This window comes from Lutjanus erythropterus, chromosome 15 (genome assembly GCF_056507025.1).
Source record: "Lutjanus erythropterus isolate fLutEry1 chromosome 15, fLutEry1.hap2, whole genome shotgun sequence".
In the NCBI taxonomy this organism is placed as follows: Eukaryota; Metazoa; Chordata; class Actinopteri; order Lutjaniformes; family Lutjanidae; genus Lutjanus; species Lutjanus erythropterus.
Window position 1 is genome coordinate 31,499,342 of NC_139331.1, and position 17,209 is coordinate 31,516,550.

The 17,209-nt window shown below is 40.7% G+C and overlaps 1 protein-coding gene across 1 annotated transcript in view; it reads right to left on the minus strand.

Moving 5' to 3' along the window:
- scara5 (scavenger receptor class A, member 5 (putative)) overlaps positions 1-17,209 on the minus strand; it is a 95,307-nt gene that overhangs the window by 43,651 nt on the left and 34,447 nt on the right. The window contains exons 4-7 of the mRNA XM_084737732.1: positions 9,089-9,288; positions 8,827-9,005; positions 8,614-8,740; positions 7,518-7,686 (exon numbers count right to left, since the gene is read on the minus strand). Of these exons, the coding sequence (XP_084593858.1) occupies positions 7,518-7,686; positions 8,614-8,740; positions 8,827-9,005; positions 9,089-9,288 (675 nt within the window). The remainder of the gene's footprint in view (positions 1-7,517; positions 7,687-8,613; positions 8,741-8,826; positions 9,006-9,088; positions 9,289-17,209) is intronic.

The following is a 17,209-nucleotide window of genomic DNA, read 5'->3' on the forward strand; positions in this document are numbered from 1 at the left end:
CCAGCGGCCCCCTTCAGGATCAGTCTGAAAACATCTGACAGCGCAGAGTCCAAGAATACATCACTGGAGTGGAGTTCAGGCGCCTCCATCCAACATCCAGTCTGTGTTACAAATCTGCTGCTGGGTGGAGCGACGGGGCAGAGAACTCGTCTTGTTTTGTCTTTTACACATGTGCCTGAGTCGGTCCGTCTCACTTATCACAACACTGGTAATGTTAAAATATGTTGGTTAAATGTCAGAGGAGATAAGAGGCCTGTTGTAACATCGATCATTATGATGAATGACACAAGGCATCATCAGGTTTTATGTTATTTGAGGAGCAGTCATAACAAGGAACAGATGGACAAAACTGTGGTCAGAACGAGGCTAAAATGTTCAATGTATGTCCCTAATCTAAGAGGACAGGGCTGTGTTGACAAGTGATTCGTTCTGATGGAGGATTTAGAGCAAAGACTTTCTTTCTTGGCTTTACAGAGAACAGATACACAGAGACATTTACGGTATTGGCCTGAATAGAAGAGAATATTTGTCCTGGAAATCACGTTTGAAAAAGTGGCTGTCATCATTAATTTGAGTGCTACACAATGACATGTTCGCAAGATCAGATTTTTTTTTTAATGGAGAGAGAGTGTTGCATTATGGGTTGTTTGTGGCTTTAATGCTGCAAGGCTAGCGAGTGTCTTCGAGTCTGTTTATAGTAAGTCAAAGTGTTTTGTTAACCCAGTTTAACCTACAAGTTTTTAAAGGCTTGTGCATGTTAGCCATTGGTTTTTGGATGACCACAACCATGTTAAAGCTTTGATTTTGTCATTAACGGGGTTGCTATCTTGCTAACCAGAGCATGTGCTGTACCAAGAACGTGGAGCTGCTGGGTGACGCACTGTGAGGTGGGCGGTGCATGATTTTGTCTCGTCCATTCAGCAGGAAATAATGGCGGCCTAAGTATTCAGAAAGTCTTTCATATTACAGCTAAACAGTCAGTAAAATACGTTTCTGATATGCAAACATTTAAGGCAGAAATGGGCAAAGACATAACATAATCGTGATCCATATTTGATCAGTCCTGTGTAGTTGGACACCAGTTCACACCTGACTCGACTAATCATCTGTTTGAAGACTGAAATCAGCTGATTAAATGAGTCGAGCCTGGTGTGCTCCGGCTCGGTAGGAACGAAAACCCGCAGCCACACGGCCCTCCATGGAATAGTTTGGACATGCCTACAATAAGAAGACATACGAAAGAATGCAGTTCCTCACTGGCTTCACTTTTCAGACCTGGAAACTCACTATTCACTACTCACTCACACCACTATTCATACGATCTATGTGAAAAACTAAAATCGAGATGAAAGCATCTCTTCAGTGTCTCTACTGCAAAAACAGACCGAACAAACACTGATCATGGATGATCAGGAGCTCAAAATGATTAAAAAAAGACAGTCTAAAAATGCTAACTGATGGATAAAATACATTTGAATGTGGGATTTATGATCTGCTTTGTTGGCATTAGTTCTTTTTTCACTTTTATTTAAGAAAAGGCTTCAACAGTTTGAACCCTGGGCTATTGTGATAAGTGTGTTCTACGTTCAAAAAGTCTTATTTGATTTTTGCTTTTAAATTCTCCTGGTTGCACGCAAAAAGAAAGAGAAAAAGAACCTCCCAGTCTTCAACCATGGATGGACATAGTAAAAGAGATACGGTACGTCATGGAAAACTGACAATTTCCTTGAGGATTAAGGGGAGTTCTTTCCCAGAAAATGGGGAAAATGAATCACCTTCACCTAAGGACAATCAGGAAATAAAGTCCGCAGACCGAGACATGTATTCCCCACTTGGTTTCCATGCATTGTTGATGTTTGTTTTACCCTTTAAATTTATTACAAATAAAAATGTGACAAAAAATACAGTGAGTTTAATGTGAGCGTGTGAGTCTGGGTGGTGAGTGTCTATAAGGCAGCCTTGGAACTTTAGGAGAGCTTCGGGACTCTTCACCAGTAAAGCAAACATGCCACTCAAAATGTACACTAATGGTCATCAGACGACGCAGCGGCTGTAAATGTTTCCAGGCCTCAGCTGTGCTCAGATCAGCTTTGAACATATGACTAACTCAGCACAAACTCCTGCAGCTCAGCAGCTTTCGGCAACAACAGATCATCCATCCGAATCTGTACATGTCACCACTGCTGAGTGAAAAACCCTGTGACTTCTGTCTCGGTGATGTTACTGTAAGATCTGGATTTTAATGAGGCCGGGGCATGAAGTCATGTTCTGGCAAAAACTTGATGAAACGCTGTGAATTTGCTACAGAGAAGACGAGGGATATTCTTTCCTCTCTACCAGAACTTATTTAAAAGCTGATAGTCTCATATGATAAATTTGTTTTCACATTTAGGGTATCGACTTAAAAATTTGCTACATAAACAATAATCAAAGTTCAAGTTTGGGAAAAAAATTAGAGCTTTAAAGAGGCTATACAGACATGATAATGGGGTTGGAGGTAATATATGAACATATCTGTATATAAATGAAGATTCATTTTTAAAAAAGCTAACAGAAAGCTAAATCTTTGTAGATGATAACTAATGGGTTCCAAAATTGCAGTTTGGCCAATGCATTCAGCCTCTTTTGCTCTCCACAAGGGCTGTTTACCTGCATGCAGCTAAACAAATAAATGAAATCAGAACGCTTCAGATACCAAAATCTGGTCCCTTCTCTACAAATTCTGCAATCATATGGTGATATAAAAATCCTGATTGGTGCACAGGAATATGTGACATATTTTTTTCTTTCAAAATTAGCTCTGAAGAGAAGAGCACAGATAAAAACACAAATACAGAAACCTTTAATATGAAACAACCAGCACTGCGCATAGCAAGAAGCTGACTGAGTAAATGTTTTAAGGCCTGTGCCTTAGCTAACATGCACATAGTGAAATCTGTTTTCAAAAACTTAATCAGATCATGAAGTTATCAATAAAAGCACAAAACTTCAGTGCCAATCATGTTAAAACAGCCAAGTCATGAAACAAACACACTCAGCTGTTCATGACTGTTATTACTTTTCTCAGTGCGTCAATAATAAAACTCTTTATTTGGGAAAACTATTAGATAAACCTGAACAAGATTTTACAGTAGAATTACAAGAGTTTTATTTTCACTATAGGAGCAACAGATCAAAAAAACCATGTGAGTCATTTTTTGAAGGAACTGACAAAGGACCTATTTCACGTTGGTGCTCTTGCATAACTGTGTGTGGGCCTGTTCATAAATGTCAGCAAATACCTACACATATGAATAGAGAGAACTCAAATGCAAGTGAACACGCCATTTCTCTCTCTATTACACACACACAGACACACACATACTGCTGTCAACTTGAAAGATAGTTGTGAAACCCTAGCAGGAGGCGTTTGCTTCATGCCAATTAAACACTTTGAGCTGAGTAACATGGTAATATACGCACATTTTGAAGAAGAGCGGAGAAAAGTAGTAATGACAGAGGGATCTCAGTGCTGCGTTCGGCACAGCTGACTGCAGATTGTGACTATGCAGACTGGAAAACTGGCTCAGGTGCTACTTAAAGCTGAGTGGCAATTTGTGATGGTACAAAAATGACGTGGAGTTCCCCAGGGCTCCACTCTCAGGCCTCTTCTGGTTAACATCTATATGCTCTCACTGGATCAGATTTTGGAAAACAACAAACTATGAAATTATATTTCTTCGTAAATTGGCCGGGCTTGCCCTTAGTGATAGGATAAATAGATAAACTCAGCTTTCTGAGATGATATCAAGAATTAAGGGATTTATGTCTCAGCGGGATTTGGCTGAGCTAGTCCATGTGTTTGTCTTCAGGCTCGACTACTGTAACGATGTCCTCTTTAAAAAGCGGATCACACATCTGCAGCCGATTCAGAACGCTGCTGCAAGGCTCCTCACTAATCCTGCATTTATTATATGGTGCTGAAATAATCAGAAAGATGAGTTCCCAACTGGAAAAATTCATGTGAACGCTCCCTGAAGTCTGCTGACGTCATACGCGCAGAAACACGGTGGCCAAAAGTAAATGTTTGGTTGATAACTTTTTATTAATTTACGCATCACATATCAGTTTAGTAATGTTGTATTAGGTTGTAACTGTTGTGACCTAGATTATTGTTGTTGCAGCAACAAGTCTGGGACAAAATCACTTTGTAATATAAAGCTTCAAACTTTCGGATTTCTTAAATAGTGACATGAATCTTCACAGGGATGCTAATTTCAGCCAATGCAGCATCAATGATGTTTCTGCATAATGACACGAAGACACTACAGTCAGAAGAACGACTTTCCAACTCGGGAAATGGGACCATCTTAGGAACATGTGAAAGCAACATAAAGTCCAGGAGAGATGGTCACATCAGTCCAGTTCTCGTATCTTTACACAGGCGTCCTGTGGGTCAAATAATTCACTCAAAAATTCTACTTTGGTTGTCGTTTTATTTCCTCCATGTGCACCCATGTTTACTAGTCTGCAGCCCTCTTCACTGCCTTCGTTGGCACTTTTCTGCTTATCTCGTCTTATTACTGCCATGGTGGGAAACCATCGGCAGGATTTTATATCACCTGCATGCACATGCACGCTCACAACATGCACGCTCACAACATGCACGCTCATGCACGATGTTTTACGGCACTCTGCGTGCTGTACTGCACCCCGTTTTTTTTCACTTTCTGCATAACATGACACATTGTTTAAGTGATAAAACTTTACTTTTAAAAGTAATCTCTGTGATTCAGTGACTGCCTGCCTCACTACTTTCCAGACTCCATCAACATATTGCTTATTTTAACCGTCATAAACATCAACTCCTTCAAAGAAATTATTAATTATTCCTTATGACTCATAAAAGGACACTAACTCTTGGGGCAAAGCATGTTAATTTTTTTGATTTAGTACAGTAAATATATTGCATATTTCTCCTTAAAGTTGTACTCAAAGTCACATATATATAATCACAATATATTTCCCTTAATTTCAACGTAAATAATACCATGTTGTACAATAATTTACCAACTAAGTAATGCTGATGCTGAAAGATTTTTGCCTCTCTCATCAAAAAAAAAAAAAAACTGGCAATATTTTAAACAGCTTCTCATGTGTCTTTATCATTAATAAAACCAGTAACATGTGTGGCGTGAACATCGCTATGTGAGTCACAGAGAAATTAAAGGCAAATGAACTGAACAAGAAGAGACGAGAGGAAAGGAGAGGACGGAGAAAAAAGGAGGCACGAGAAGGGAGGAGAACAGAGGAGGATAAACATGGATAGAGATGTAAAACGTTTCTTGGCGAAGGTGACTGCGAGCTAACAACAAACAAATGGGCCGCAGAGCTCAAACTAATGACAGAGCTGAGTGGTTGAGCTTTCATTCTGGATGCAGCGTCTAAATTTAACCCGCAATTGTTTCCAGGCTCAGGAAGAAACGGCATCCCACCCACATGTGAAGCAGACACGAGATCAGGGGTCCCGTTCGGTTTGAGCTGCCATCAATCAGCTCGGGCCGCGTCCCCTGCCAGCATTACATCATAGCATACCTATTCTGATTTTTAACAAGCCAGGGAAGTCATTCTGTGCCCTGGCAGCGAGAGTCATACCACGTCTGGACTAATCAGATCTGCGCAGATTGGAGGAAGAACATTCGAGGGTTGCTCAATACCCTGGGGTTTTAATCCCACGGTGTAAAATCACGTTTGCACGCTTGGGTCACTTGATCACACTGCAAACATGTATTGGCTCAGACGAGCTGTTTTAAATGATCCTCTTGGAGCATAACGGTCCACCCAGAGGGATTCATTATGCTAAGAGTTAAGGTTCTCATGTTCTCCAGCTGTGTTCACATGACTTTCATGTATTCCTGCTCTTGTTAGGGCTACACAACATATCTTTTTAGATTTTCTTCACTGATGTGTCTTATTTTGTAAATTTCATACTGTACTTCCAAGAAATTTATTTTCTTTGCTCTGTGTATCCTACTGTGGTTATTTTGTACATATACATGATGCTGTTTTTTTTTTTATAAAGTCCCTTCTTTGTCTGTTACTTTCGTGCTTTAGAAAATGTATAATAATTCTTCTCTTCTGCTGCAATGAGCTAATTCTGCAAAGCAATGACACAGCTTTTACTATGACACTGGACCTTCACTGAATTAAAACTTTTAGATTCTTATCTTAATCCATCTGAGGCCAAGTTTCAAAAACGGTCTCACATCAATGAAATGGGCTACTAATATCATCACACATGAATGCAACAAGTGCCAGCTTTCCAGTGATACCCAATTTATGGCTCTAACACAGTTTAGAGAGCCTAAATATTCAAAAATCAATTTTGAATGGGTGAAAATAAGACATTGTGCTGCATGCAAACGACTACAGAGAGTGAGCATGTCTGTAAAGGGGAGACTTGTGAGAACCCACAGAATTAATTTCCATTCAGATATCTTATCCCCTGATCAGATACCACGGGATACACTCACATGTTGTTGTGTCGATCAGTTGATACGGTGCTGTTGCCAATTAAAAGCTTTTAATATGAAGCAGAAGCTGGACAATTTCAGTTTGTGTCAGCAGTAACTTAAAACAGCTCCAATATGGGTTAAACATGCTGAATCACTGAACAGTAAAACAAGGCTTATATCTGAAAGCTCTGACAGGTTTATGAGACTAAAAATAAACTCCAAACCACAGATATTCAGTTAGATGTTCCGAAAATACAGAGAAGCTGAACAGAGGTTGCTTTTCATTATGCTAACGTATGCTTCCTTGCATCCTCTCCTTCACTCACTCCTCTGTCTTCCAATCCCTTAATTGCACCTTGAGGAGCAAAGAGAGACGAGGCTTGTGTCTCTGGCATCGCTCTCTCTCACATTCTCATTGGGAAGAAGTAAGACGTGAGGAAGAGAAGTGAGTGAGGACAGCAAGGAGACGCATGAATGTAATGAAAAGTTAGACTTTAAAGAACAGAGCCGTCTGTCCTTTAGTCATCAGCACAGACACATGTGTTGAGTCAGTTTTAGAGAGAACATGGCTTTGGTTAGAGGGAGAAGACCATCGCAAGCTGGTCACGTTGGTGACCACAACAGCTCGACTCAGCGAAAGCACATGTTTGTGGCTCAGCCCAATTAAACTGGGAAAAACAGCAGTGATTCGCAGCTGACGAGACATCCAAGTGTCTAGATGTAGACACTTAGCCCCCGTTTTAATCTAGACACCTTTTGACCTGCAAATCACCAGATCAATGCTTAGTGGACAGGAGCACTAAAGCTGACCATGAGGGCCCTTAGGGGGAGCATTTGGGCCAATGAGAGAGCCACTTGGACTTCTCTCAAGTGCCCCTCTGGTGTCATACTCGGGCCAAAATACGGCACTGAATTGTCCCCTTTGGGAACAGCCAGATCCTGGTTAAATAAAAGTTTATAAAGACGAGGCTCTTTTGCTCTCAGGGCGGCGATCTGAAAAGACATCCACTTGTCTTAGCTGACCTTCTAGTATGGTGAGGTTCTTTAGGGCCATGGAGTGCTCCCAGTCCTTCAGGCGGAGGTCTTCTGTGATTGTGTTGAGGATCTCCATCTCGTTCCTCAGCTGGGCCTCCGTGTGGACGTGAGTCACCCATAAACTGCTGGTGTCCTCTGTTATGTTGCTGATCTGGATCTGAGCAGCAGGAGTGCAGGCAGAGGGAGTGTTAACAGCAGTAAGACGTCCTCATAGTGAAGTAAAACTTTGCTTCTAACGTGTATTTGTACGGAAGCCCTGAGGGGTGGTGTGAAAATTCTGGTGATTTTTTTTTAGTCTGATTTAAATTGTTTTCTCTCCTGTGTTTATGACTTAAATACACAATATGCAAGCTGGTCTTTCTCACATTAAAACAATAACAAAAATATGTAGTTTGATGACATCTGAAGCAGCATGGGATTATGGGAATTGTTGTTTTCATTGTTCAACAACCACCATTGCAGATGAAAATTTGATTTGATTCAGCCAAAAATGGACGAGGTAATATTAAAGTTTTATTTCACATTCTGTTTAGTCATGTTTGCCAACTTCCTTCCTCACTATCAGACATATCTGATGTAAGCTCTGTTTTTACAGAAATAATAGCAACCAGCAGCCAGCAGGAAACACACCCTTACCTTAAATAAATTACAGATTTCTCTGGGATTTTTCTTGATCATTGTCGGAAACATTTGGGATAATGTAAGTAGACAAATTAACAAAACATTTTGCCAGGATAATCTTTCTTAGTTTCTTTTTTTTCCTGTGAAAAAGGTGGGGAAAAAATTATCCTGACAAAAATAGTTGTCAGGATAATTTTTCTAGGTTTTTGATGTTGAAACACTCATTTTGGCCACCAGGGGTTGAAGTGCAGCACTACCCCATGTTCTAAATAGGACTAAAAGCATTCATGTTTTCTTGCAGGTGAGAAACTAATTTAGATCAGATCTGACTTTTGTCTCACTTGCCTCTCATGGCTCCTGTGCGCTGTACTGTATAAATGTTAACTTTGTGCCTCCAATATCTTAAAAACGTTTTTAGTGTTGGATTTAACACATAGGACACTTTGTGTGAGCTGTGATGAACCTGCAGGTCTTGTATCTTCAGGTGGTGAATACTGATGTCATTGCTGAAGGTGTGATTGACAGCTCCCACCGTCCAATTAACTTCGTCCACTTTCTCTCTCAGCCGGCTCACCTGTCCTGAGGTCTCCCTGAAAGAGAGCAGAAAATTTTTATTCTTTATCTGTTTAATTCACTAGTTGGTAACGGGGATCTTCACTGTAATATAAATGCGCACCTGAGCAGGATGTCCTGGTTGCGGAGCCAGGTGGAGGCTCGGGACACCTCCGCAATCAGGCCTGACATGTTCCTGCCGGTGGAGCTGCTCAGAGAGGACAACCTGTCGTCCAGCTGCACCAGGTAGCCCTCCGACTGAAGGGAGTGAGCCTGGATGCTCCTCAGCTCCACCTCCAGGCCCTGTGGGCGAAAGAACATAACAACATCGTCACTGCTGTCGTGGCCTTTATTCTCGTTTCCTCTTTTTCAGTCATCCGTCAAACCTTGATGAGGATCTCCAGCCTCTGCAGCCAGTCGCTGTGGTTCTGGAACAGGTTCTCCAATTTCCAGATGTTCTCCAGCAGGTCGGCCTGAGTGGACCCCTCGCCCAGGGTCTGCTGGAGCAGCCGAGAGCGCTCCGACATCCGGGTCACGTTCTCCATCAGCACCTCCTGGCGCTGCGAGGAAACCTGGGAACGGGACACTGGAGAGGGAAAAGAGAGAGACTGAGAGTGAGAAATCTGTTCTGGGTGTTGATTCACTGATCCCTCGGCTACACAAAAGTCCCCAAATCGAGTATCATTTACTATCAATCACTACTGTCAGCTTGGATCCAGGCAGCGTTTTAATGCAGAGCAGATGTTGATTCCATCGCCTGCGCTAATTTTGGGTGTCTCTTCCTGCTAAATGTATTGTTTTGTTAAATCAAGACCTAAATATTTTTATGACTTTAAATCAAGTTTCCAGAGTTGGCTCAGTTTGAGGTTCTCTGCGCTGTACTGACGACATATTGTGGAAATTCTGTCTTCATTTTGACTGATGTTGAAGTTGGCCTCTGCACGTTGCTGTTCGTCCAACACTTACAGGAGAAAGAGTGTTTTCTTGAAAAGATATGACGTATGGATTCTCAGTGATGGAAAGCCACCGAGAGCACTGTACTTGAGAACAGTACTTATACATACAATTTTGAGGTATTTGTACTTTGATTTATTCCATTTTATGGCACTTCATTCTGACTTCATGGCCTCACAATCTCTCTGGGCTGTGACCTTAAAAAAAACTACTTTCAGTTGGTGTTATATTTCAGATGTTTGTGAGTTGTTAGCAGTTACTTCAAAGAGTAATTTACGCTCAGATGGTTTCATTTCATGAACTGTTAGAGACCTAGAGAGGTAAAGCCGTCTGTCAGCTCTGCAGCATTGCTATGATAAGATCTTTTCTTTAATTGCAGGATGCAAAAAACTCTTAGTCATGTATTTTTTTCCCAGCCAGTTGGAGTATTGTAAGATGTTAGTGGACTGCCCCAGAAATCAAACAAAAGCCTCCAACTTGCTCAAAATATTGCTGCCATGGATACTAATGAGAACTAGAAAATATGACCATATTTCTCCAGTTCGGGCTTTCTTGCACCTGTGGCCTTCGCTAAGCCCTATCCTCCTTAGTTAGAGTTGCAACACCTGTCAAGCTTTCCGTTCTCACACTGCACATATGCCGTTTACAGTGAAAACAGTAACATATTTAATTGGCACTACTTTTCGAAACATGAGGTCTTCATTTCCACAGAGAAGCAAAGAAATGCAGCTTCTCATTTCTAGCTTTCTAGGATTTTGTTGGCTGAAACGATGACTTTCTCTAGGAGGTTTCATAAGTGTGACTGGCTAATGTAAGCTGATGCAAAGGCTTAAACTACTTGAGTCAGCTGAGAAGTGCGCCTCCAGCAGACTTTTTAATGTTTCCACGTGACAGTTTTTAAAACAAGAACCCTGTGAAAGCGTCTTAAATATGTAAAGTTACTAACATCTGCTCACATGATATAATGGTGTGAAAAAACTGAGGCTAAAGCTATCTTGATCGGACGGTGAAATATGATGCATATATTTATACAATATATGACAGAAATACACAGTGGAACCGGAAGTGCAGTGGACCTTTAGAAAGTGACCATCCATGCCGTTCATGAACCTGACAAATGGCATGTTACACAGAACCACCTGAGAAGTCCTTGGAAAGTGTTTGGAAAAGGGCAGGCACTTTCAAACAAAATACTTGGCAGGTGGTTGGATGAACTAATTAATTTTGGTTGAAACTGAACTAATTTCAGTAGTTTTACTTTTGACAATACTTTCATACTTTTAGTTAAGTAGATTTTGAAAAAACTTTTACTTGTAATGGAGTGTTTTTACAATGTAGTGCCAGTACTTGAAGTGAAATAAAGGATCTGACTACTTCCACCAATAAGGATTCCAAGCAATTTGTTGCTAATTTTTGCAAACACACAAATCTGATAGAGAAAAAACATAGAAAGGAAAAGGGACAACATGTTTTTTCCCCCATCAGATTTTAAGGAGAATATTGGAACAACATGATCTGAATTAAACATGTGTTTATTTAGCTGAAACATCACATTTGCTGACAGTTAACATATTACCGATGAACCTTTCTTGTCTTGTTCTTGGCTGTGGCATAAAGGCCACTTCTTCTGCCTTCTCTCTGTTCTCGACCGTGCCTAATGAGAAAAAGCTCCCCGCTCTCATGTTATGTTGACAGCACGTTGCATGGCAACGGCTCGATAGCCCGGGAGATATTTTGAAACCAGATCCTCAGCGTTACGCCATGACGACATCCTCTCTGCAGGACAGCCGGGACCAATGTGCGCAAGAAACCTCAGATGGAGAAAAAAGGAATTACTCTGGAAACGAGAGGAAGCGGATAATTCCCTTCACACATGCTCTCCGACACGCTGATGCCCCTAACAGCCCGATATTACGAACTCTCTGAGTGTTCCACGTATCGAGAGATAAAAGTGTGTTTATGTGTGGTTTCTTGTGCCAGCATAGAGGCCAAGAAATGACTGCATGACCTCAGAGCGAGAAAAGTGCTGCAAAGCCACACTGCTGCAAACAAACCATCTCAATCCCCGCTCATTATGTGTGTTAGGTTTATTCCTAATGACCTGAAAAACTAAATAAGCTGAAATCTCTCAACTACACAGGACACTTAATTGTTAAATGATGGTCTGTCAGCTGCAGTACTTTTTCAGAGGAACACACACACACACAGATTGAAGATCAACCAGAATCTGATAGTGTAGAAATCCTCAGCAGGACTACTCCTACAAAAGAAAGAAAAAAGTAAGAACAAGACCAAGCAGATGATGACGGATAAGAGGGAGACGAAGATAAAAGTAAAGAAGGAGAGATACAAGATAATAAAAGTGGTGGAAGTGGTGCTTTCACATTCCTTTACTGAATGTCCGTGCAACTTCCCTATAATCTGAGATCCAATCGTACCTCAGGCAAGTTCGATTCGGTATGTAACAAATTAAAAGTTAATCACTGTCTAATGCAGGCAAAGAAACCTGAAACCTACAGTGCAGAGCAGACTTATCCGTACAGAGAGTGAGAGTTAGCATTAGCCGTGTCCACTACTGACAGTTACAAGCTAACAAGATAACAAACAACTTAAACAAATAACTGACTTGGGGACTCAACAGACTCCTCATCAGAGTCTGGGTCTAACTAATCTCGATGCTACACAAGCAGCAGTGTTGTGCGAGACGTGAGGCCACATGCAGAACTTCTCAAAGAGGGAGAAAGAGCAGATGTGCTTCCAGTCAAACTTTTTATGTGGGAAAACGGTGTCAAAAACAATATATTAATCATAGCATATTTACATACTTACTAAGATATGTCTGGAGGGGAACTTTAATCCTTGCTATAAATACATCCCACAATTCACCATGGTCTACTGTGCAACACAAGTCCAATTGTTGGCAATAATATGCCTGTCAACGGGTTTTATGACTGACATTAATCACCAGACAGGAAGAAACTGAAGTTTACAACATGTTGAATTCAGCCTAAATATTATTAGTCATTTCCAAACACAGATGGTTATCCCTTTTGTTAAGAACGATATTTACTTTTACTTTGTAAAAATTGAAATGAAATGAATTCCAAAACCATCCAAAATAAAATCTCGTTATGTCACTTCTATACTGTGGGTCACTTGACTTCTAGATAACTTGTTTTAATCGCTCCATTTGTGCATTTTTACTGTCCTCTGATTGTAACCATATTCTATATGGTTGATCATACTTTAGTTCATTTTGTGGAAAATAATAAAGCCATGAGTGTATGAGCTGGAGTGAGTCATGCACTTGCATGGCCTAATTAATCAAGTATGATAAAGTTCAGTGGCCGTCACCTAAAATACGTCATACAAGCGAGCACTGCGCTAGACATCTTTATAAATGAGGACACTCCCTCAATGATTCCTCGAGATTAGATAAAGGCTGGATGAATGAAAACTTGGCCATTCGCAAATACTGCAGGTGTGGGTAACAGGACAGACCATAATAAGATGATTAAGGAAAAGAAGAGGGGAGAGAAAAATGTGAGGGAGGTGGACTGAGTTTATGAAACTCTACTCAATGAACGTAAAGATCCGTGGTGCTCAAGCGAAAAGATCTGACTTTTTAATTTAGTTTCTGAGAGCTCGACACTTGGGGAAACGCACAGTTTTCCCTATAGTAACAAAACACACACGAATACCACATTTCTGTCAGATAATCTTGTAAGGATAATTTAAAAGTTACAGATGGAGCAGAGGGACAGAGCTTAGTGTTAATGTAATCCATGAATGCGTTCCAAATTTTCTGAAACCACAGCGTGGTTTCGCTAGTTTGAGGCGCAGAATTACATTTCTTCACCACAGACTGTTTGGGGGTCTGTGGGTTCTCACAGTTCAGGACAACTGTGTCCTATTAACAGCGAAGATGTATAAACTTATAATCATATCTGGTTGCCAGAACACATTTGAACAAATTTTCCACTGTGTGTCTCACTTTGTTTCCTGCGGTTTCGCCGCCTAAAGCAATAATCAATCAGCATTAGAAATCACTCTGCACTAATTGATGTCTGTTAAACTGATGCTCTGTTAACGCTGACTGCTCTGCACACGTAATCAAGCAAACCTCAAGAGGTCACTGTCAGGTGAACGGAGAAGAAAGGCTTTTCTGTTCACAGTGACATCTTTAAAGCAGCAATAATGGATCTTCTGGTCACTTGTGAACAGAGCTGTATACACACTGATATATTATCACTTTACACAGTTAATATAGTTTAAATGTTAGCAAACAGTTGCCTAATTACACATCCGGCAGATACGGAGAAACATTATCTTCTATTTGGAGCCGTGTTTCTGTCCACCTGATGAATGTAACGGCTCATTTGTGCGAAACAACAGATGCAAACCTGGACGGAGCGTTCCGTCATTCATGAGTTCATTTTAGGGCTGCACGATATGGTAAAAAAATCATATTGTGATTATTTTGACTGATATTGCAATATGCAACACAATTAGTGGGAATAATCATTTTTGCATTGACATTTTCATATTTTTCTTTCATTTAAAGAGCAAATCTTTTAGTTTATTACTTCATTATTGTTATTTTCCTTTTTCAAAAATGCTGTTGCTGTGACTATTCTTCATAAATTAGCCTGAAGTCCAATATTCACTTTCCTCTAGGTGGCCTAAAAGAGCCTAAAAGGTCAGAATCAGATTTGTCAGAGCTGTTCCTAAAAGGCATCAGGATGACCAACACCAACATTTTGGGCTGGTGAAACATCATGAGCGCAGCAAAAGAATGAGGAAAAATGAGGAAACACAGACAGAGAACAGGGTCTCTGCAGATTCAGACACCACCACACACTTCTACAGGGCCATAAGTGATGATTGGAAGGGATTACGTAATATAAATATATAATTGTTTTGTTGGAAAATGCAGATTATACCTTCAAGTTCATTATTCACTTTGCTTGTAGCTTTGTTTTTGGTCTCCACCATGGCCTGAGGGAAATGCCAATAGCTGTCCATAGCTGTAAATTTGCAGAGGTTTAGAATTTATAGTTTTATCCAGAAAACCTCCTGGATCTCACAAGGAAAAAAAGCAGACATTCATAAATTAATAAAAACAAAAACCACGCGGCTGTAACTGAAGTTCCCATTCAGTCGTCAGGCCTCATAATGTCAGACAGCTGTTGAGTTGCAGCGGGAAAGAGATGAGTCTTTAAGGTGAGTGTTGTGTGACTGCGGGCGATGATGGTGAGAAATGGACTGAAAGACGAGACGCCTGCCTGACAAATCCATTTCAAACCATCGCACTGATGCTCTGTAGGATGGGAAACTCATCCTGTGTCTTTTTCCGTTCCACTCATATTCCTTACATCCGTTTAATACACACGCACGCACAAAAACACAAACACGCACACACAGACAGACAGACATGGCACCAATATTCAAAACACATTAGTCCCACATTCACAGCTTCACGGTCTTCAGAGGAGAAGACGACACTTCATGTATCAAATGTTGGAGGAGTCGGCCAACACAACAGCTGGAGTGTCAGTGTGGATGGATTCTGCATTATTGCTTCTGTCCTCACACGGTCTCCATACACAAGTCTGCAGTGGATTCATATCATTTACAGCAATTTATCTGCACTCAAAACCCCTCATTACCTAAACCGTGAAGCTAAAATGAGGAAATTATGGGGTAAACTCTGTTGCGAAAGTAGCTAAATCAGTAAACTTAGGAATAGTGATGGACTGATAAAAGTGGAATCTGTTACAAAAACGAGAGATTTGTAAAAAATGTTGAACAAGTCAAACGTCCTGCAGTGTTCTGCCTTGTGGAGCTGCACCCATGGTTACTAATCTCTCTGTTTATCCCTCTCACGGGCGTTTTAATAAAGTTACTGAGCAAGAAGCATGTGTGCATCTGTGTGTGTGTGTGTGTGTGTGTGTGTTTCCGAGGACAGAGAGGAGCTTCATTTAGCCTTAAAGGACCCTGCCACTGCAAACAACCGAACGCTTGAAAGGTCTCACTTGTGTATCAAAGTGATATTCAGATTGTCAAGTCAGGTTTATTTGTATAACTCATACGAGTTCCAATAAATCCCAGACCACAGGAGGACATCCTCCAGCATCACAGCGGTTTGAGAAATATTCAGGAGGAGGCAGGGGCAGATGGGTGGACGGGGTGGACGGACGGGTCAAACAAACACAGGACTTTCACACAGGAGACTGGGATTCAATTCCTGTGTGAGACAAAGAGTCCATGTAGATTGTTTTATTGGAACAGTTATTTTAACCCCAAACATGATCTTTCCTGAATCCTAACCAAGTACTTCTTATTCCTAACCATACCCAAGACATTTATTTGAACTTCAGTCTAGCCAGATGTTACAGTCACAGGGGATTTAAGATGTGTGGAACATGTCCCATCTGTGGAATATTGACCGTTTTCTCAAAACTTTTTAAAGTATTAGTACTATGATACTACAGTAACTCAGTCATCACAGTCACACAAGTTTTGATCATCACACCACTGACAGCCATAAACGCTGCAAACAGAGACTCTACAGGAGCATCACAGAACCCATCCTCCTCTATTGTTGCTCCTCGCCACCAACAGAAACAAACTACTCAAAATCACACACGTCACATCCAGAATCATTCGTCTCCCCGCCCCAAACCTCTGCAGCTCTCACTGACACTACCATCACACGCAACACACTCACAATATCACATGACCCCAGTCACCCCCTGAACTCATCTATCAGTCTCCTGCCATCAGGCCGCAGATACAGATCCCTGCTCTGCAAAACAACTAACTTCTTCTCTAAGTATTATCGCTTTTTTTCTTGAAATATTATGACTTTCTTTTCTCAAAATACTCTCAAAACTATTTTCTTGCCATTCTTTAAACTTAAAATGTAAAACCTCTCGTCTTCTCAACGCAGTATGACTTTTTTCTCTATTTCAACCTTTTTCTCAAAACATTACGACTCTTTAGTCTCAAAATATTACAACCTTGTTCACAAAACCTTTTCACAGAGCAGAGAAGAAATCTGTTAAGTGCCATCATGTCAAACTGCATCGTTCTATTGTATAGTTGGATATAAATATACAGAATCAGAAGTTTGAGTTTTAAACATACAGTTCGTTGAATGCATCAAACAGCCTTAATTTCAAGTTGTAGTTCTGTTTTTTGTTTGTTTCATTTCTTGCAGGTCAGGCATGACTGTGTATGTATACAATCCCACGGTAGCTGAGGACCTCCTGAAAAATAACTAACTCTGTGGTTGTGTTTGCTAACACTGAGGAGAACATGAAGTGTTTAGAAAAGGGACAATTTTCTTTTGTATTTTGTGATCAAGACAAATGAAACCATTTTCAGTGCAAACCTTCACCTCACCACATCTGTTGCTCACAAAGTGTGCGACAGAATGTAAATTACTTTGATTATTTATCTCCATCATCTAGTACACATCAACCCCTACACTGTATAATCGGTACGACCGCTGAAAACACCTCAACAGAGAGGCATGATTGAGCAAAAAG